Genomic DNA, 5,012 nt, shown 5'->3' with positions numbered 1-5,012 from the left:
AGACTGGGACGGAGATTTGTCTTCCAACAAGACAATGATCCAAAACATAAAGCAAAATCTACACTGGAATGGTTCACAAATAAACATATCCAGGTGTTGGAATGGCCAAGTCAGTCCAGACCTGAATCCAATCGAGAATCTGTGGAAAGAACTGAAAACTGCTGTTTACAAACGCTCTCCATCCAACCTCACTGAGCTCGAGCTGTTTTGCAAGGAGGAATGGGCAAAAATTTCAGTCTCTCGATGTGCAAAACTGATAGAGACGTACCCCAAGCAACTTACAGCTGTAATCGCAGCAAAAGGTGGCGTTACAAAGTATTAACTTAAGGGGGCTGAATAATTTTGCACACCCAATTTTTCAGTTTTTTATTTGTTAAAGTTTGAAATATCCAATAAATTTCGTTCCACTTCATGATTGTGTCCCACTTGTTGTTGGTTCTTCACAAAAAATTACAGTTTTATATCTTTATGTTTGAAGCCTGAAATGTGGCAAAAGGTCAAAGTTCAAGGGGGCCGAATACTTTCGTAAGGCACTGTACATGGAAGCAGTTGAAATGAAAATATTGCCCCAGAACAAAGTAGTAAGTCTAAGCCTCAGGGTGGAATAAGGGCATTGATAAAGATCAGGTCCTAATCTTATGGCCCCTATAATTTAAGTCGGTGCTTGCTGTCAGCCAGCTGGCACATAAAGGTTTGTATTTCATGTAAGTGTTATACTGCTCTGTCATTCAAGGTTCTGTCACCATCAGCTTTTCTGATTTAATCAGTTTATTCCAAGTAGTTTACTTATGTATTTCAACTTCTGTTAGAGCCGTTTGTTTTCTTTCTATCATGGAAAATCTCATATTTACCAGCAAAAAATGGTCTGTGATAAAGCATATGTATATGCATTTAAGCCCTACAATTTTAAATAATCCATCCATCTTTAACTCACTGTAACTACTAAAGAGCCCTAATTGAGGCGAGTAAAGTAGCAGAAGGCCTACATTTTTGTCATCACTGGATCATTATTATTCTTGGATGTACCATTTCCATGATTCACTTCTAAGAGGTCTGGTCCAGCCCTGAAACAACCACACACACACACACACATCATTAGATCAGGGAGGGACATCCTCTTCAGACAAACACATGAGACTGAGAGTGGCAGATGGGATGATTTAATAATTTTCCCTCTTGATTTGATTTGTTGACCGAGGCACGAGCTGTTATTTGCGTTGTTCTGGTGCCACACATTATGCAAATAATTCTGAAGAATCTGATGGGAATACCATCTCCAGGCAAATAAGAATGTGTATGTTGTACAGAAAAACTTGTACTTAACTTAATTTGTTCTTCCTTAATTGCAGAAAATTTGACTTTTAAGCCAGGCCTATCCTAAATCAATAAAAGAAAAAAATCACAATAGGATGCTGACACCATCTGGTCAGTTTGAAAGTTGAAGAAAGTTGGCTTTTAAGCATGTACAGATACACAGACCCTGATACAGGCCGACAGACACATCAGAAAAGTGAAGGCCTGGAATGCCACATTTGCCTCAGCTGTCACTAGAGATAATAAGACGTGCCCGCTCTCCCCCTCTTCCACTGTGCCTGCTCTCCCCCTCTTCCACTGTGCCTGCTCTCCCCCTCTTCCACTGTGCACACTCCTTACATGGATATGGACATCTGGTGGCTGCCTGGGTTTTGTATAAAGGTGATCACAGTCCTCATCTAAAGTTGTGACTACAAGTTACTGTATCAGCTACTTTGACACATCAACACCCCCCTCCACACACACACACACACACACACACACACACACACACACACACACACACACACACACACACACACACAAGCTTAGCTTTAAATATCACAACAACAGTGACATTACTGCATTTTTGTTGCAGTAACAGGACAATTAACTTTAAAAAAAACAGTAAAATAATCAGAGGCAAACAATTGTTTCTGCTTGTGATTTTCATAATTATTTTTCCTTTTAGGCTTCTAGGAATTTTCTGGAAATGTGCCAGAATAGGTAAGCCAGTGACTGCCCCATAAGTCATACTTTGATATCTGATGATGAACTAATGATATCAATGAGCCGTTGTTAAAAGATGTAACCTGGAACTTTACATTATTTCTTTTGTCCAGGTGAGCGGAAGAGTCCGTGGGTGGCTTGCTGCTGTGTCATCATGGCTTTCAGTATACTGTTTCTACAGTAGCAGTCCAAAGAACACCACAAATAGAAACATCGGGGAAATAAACAAACAACAAGGCATGGACAGTACGATCCTTGAAAGCACCACAGGACCACAAGTTGTTGTCATTTAGATCATGAAAAAACGGAGACCCGCCACCCCTCTCCGTAGGGGGAGGTGTGAGCTGAGCCCCACAGTGTGTCAGGATCCCTCAACGGACTTCCAGATCTGTCCATGTGTATGCTTAAGTGGAATGTTTACTCTGGATGTGTGTGTGGGGGGGCCAATGCTTTCTGTTATCTGCCATTTAGTTTAAAGGAAAGAGTTCGCATTCTGGCATCATTTGTGGGATCAAATGATTGTTTGTCCAAATATTTCACACACTTTTTCTTCCCTTTTGACTTTGATTGCATCGACATGTTTGAAATTCTCCACCAAAAGGACCTTCATTTCTGTTCTGGGATGTGATTCACAATGGAGGCTTATATTTGTAAACTGAGTTATAACGAGGTGTGACTTTGAATCATCTCGGCACCCTCTTTGTAATGGTAGTATAGCTCTTCAAGAGTGTAATTGTCCGGCATATTCGCCTCAGAGAGCAACTAATGTTTTTAAAGCCAGTCAGTTTGCAACTATTTATTAAAGAAACTTTTTTGGATATCTGCTTTGAGAAGGCTGTTTTTTTGATTAGTTGCTGTTAACATGTTTACATCTGTTTGTGTTCATGTGACGCTGTAAGATGTCGTCAACAATGACATAAAATGTGCAAAATACATGTGTGATGATAACCTTTTAAACTTTTGTCAATCTTCTCTCATTAAGGACTTGATTACACACACTACATGTAAGATTGCCTAAACTGCAGAGTTAGACAAAGTTTTTTGGTGGTTTTTAGAGGAAGAGCAAACTCGGACCTTAAGTATTCCATCATTGGGTCAGATCTGAAGTGTAGTGCTCAGGATCCTTCACGGAGTGAGGTGGACAGTGAAGAGTTTGTGATAACCTCTTCTATAACCTTACAGTCAGCACTCATCTTCACAGGGTTTCCTGCAAAGAGCTGTCTGCTGATTGTGCCACACAATATGACATCGTCAGATATCTGTCTCCAGATATGTAGTAGTGAAGGCTGCATTAAAATTGAAAGCGGGGTTTACATTCATACCAAGAAGACCTTTCAAAGCCTTGAAGTACAGGACAAAATGCAGGAGACTGTAGAAGATATCCAGAATATTTTGGAGAAGTTACGGCCATGTGTAATAGCTGATTTGCATGACAAATCCTCTCAATTTCATCTTTTAGCTGAGGACAACCGTGGCAGCATAAAAACAGAATTCCAGATGCAACATTCTTCCAAAAACTGCAAATTACATGCTTTCTATCAAAGAGCTGTGACAAGGTTTAACTTCAGAACATAGAGCCAGAATTAAATTAAATTGTCAGTCACAAAATTTGACCAACTAATCATATAAGTCTTAAATGGTACAAGCGGCATGGTTTTGAAAGACATGGGTAAGTCAAAATCATAGAGGTGTGGTGTGATAGGATTTAAATAAAGGAGGAGACTTGATGATACACTCACCATTGATACTAAGTCTGACCACTGTTGAGTGTCCAGATCCCAACACCCGCACGCACAGTCCCTTGTTAGGGAACGTGGATCCCCACATTGGTGTGCATCCGTTTTGGCACTCCCCTGTTGAGATAAAGTGTCAAGTGAAGCCTGCCGGTGAAGTCGTGGTTATCAGGCACTGACGCGGATACTGGAGACACAGAGGAGCAAGAGGCTCTCAGTCATCTGTTTCTATCTTGGGCAGCAGAGATACTGGTGGGCAGGAGGGACATCGCTGGGTCAATGAGCCAAGCTTATGTCTTGGGTGATGATGAAAGGAGAACGATATGGGAAACCTGAAGTCACTTACTCCAGCTGATGATAGTAGCTGTTATCATCAGCCCTAATTTTGCAGTGGTAAAGAATGATCCTTCAAAATATTAAGAATGTTAACAGATAGCTGGAAACTGCAGGCTTTTGGGCCTGGTTTAATGGCCTTCTGGGGACAGTCAAACTAAAATGTTATTTTTGTTTGTTTTTACTTTTTTTAATCAAGATGATTCCTCTCAATCTCTCTTAAACCATGGGTACAGTTGCAATAACAAAGAAGAATATCTGGCAGTGACTCAGTGACTGGATGCTAAAACAACTGTTATTTCTAAAGTGACTTAATGCATGTCCTGATTTCTGTGTTTGAATTGGCTGATCAGATGTTACTCAAGTGAATGCGAAATGGCTAAGGACAAAAGAAACCAGGCCTGTTTCTTTTCAGTATGTCAGACTTTGGCTTTACTTGTCTTGCCTTGTCTTTTTTTTCCATCCAGTGATGCAAAATTATGCAAGATGAGAGATATGGACATTCACATCAAATGCTCCTGATTTGCAAATTTCCACTCTGCAGATAATTGGAAATGTGTAATGTTCCATGTGCAATGCTACACTGTAAGATATAATAATATCCACAATAATTAATGTCCAAAGTCTTCTACATCATCATCCATAAAGCCCAGGAGAGTAGCCAAAGCCCATTATTCTAATTTTCTTGTCTCTTTCCTCCTTTGATCAGACAGGAGAGTTTCTTGCAGTTGTTTTGAGGACTTCAAAGGCAATCAGGCTAATAAAGTCTCTACCATCCCCTGCTGAGCGGACCAGAAGCATCCACAGACCTTGGCCCTTTAAATGATCAGTGAAGCCTGTTTGAATCACTACACTGACTGCTGCTGTTGGAGGGAGTGAAAGATGAATGCAGGATAAGAGAACTGTAAAAGAGATGCCTGGATA

The 5,012-nt window shown here is 40.5% G+C and overlaps 1 protein-coding gene across 1 annotated transcript in view; it reads left to right on the top strand.

Annotated features, from left to right (window-relative positions):
- The window catches only part of tmem167a (transmembrane protein 167A), a 14,835-nt gene extending 11,995 nt beyond the window's left edge, over positions 1 to 2,840 (top strand). The window contains exons 3-4 of the mRNA XM_046035138.1: positions 1,985 to 2,019; positions 2,136 to 2,840. Of these exons, the coding sequence (XP_045891094.1) occupies positions 1,985 to 2,019; positions 2,136 to 2,206 (106 nt within the window). The 3' untranslated portion in view covers positions 2,207 to 2,840. The remainder of the gene's footprint in view (positions 1 to 1,984; positions 2,020 to 2,135) is intronic.
- Positions 2,841 to 5,012: the final 2,172 nt, after the last annotated feature.

The sequence above is a fragment of the Micropterus dolomieu genome, linkage group LG21, assembly GCF_021292245.1.
Source record: "Micropterus dolomieu isolate WLL.071019.BEF.003 ecotype Adirondacks linkage group LG21, ASM2129224v1, whole genome shotgun sequence".
Classification (NCBI taxonomy): Eukaryota; Metazoa; Chordata; class Actinopteri; order Centrarchiformes; family Centrarchidae; genus Micropterus; species Micropterus dolomieu.
The sequence above is the reverse complement of the archived record's forward strand: the minus strand, read 5'-3'. Positions and strand labels throughout refer to the sequence as shown.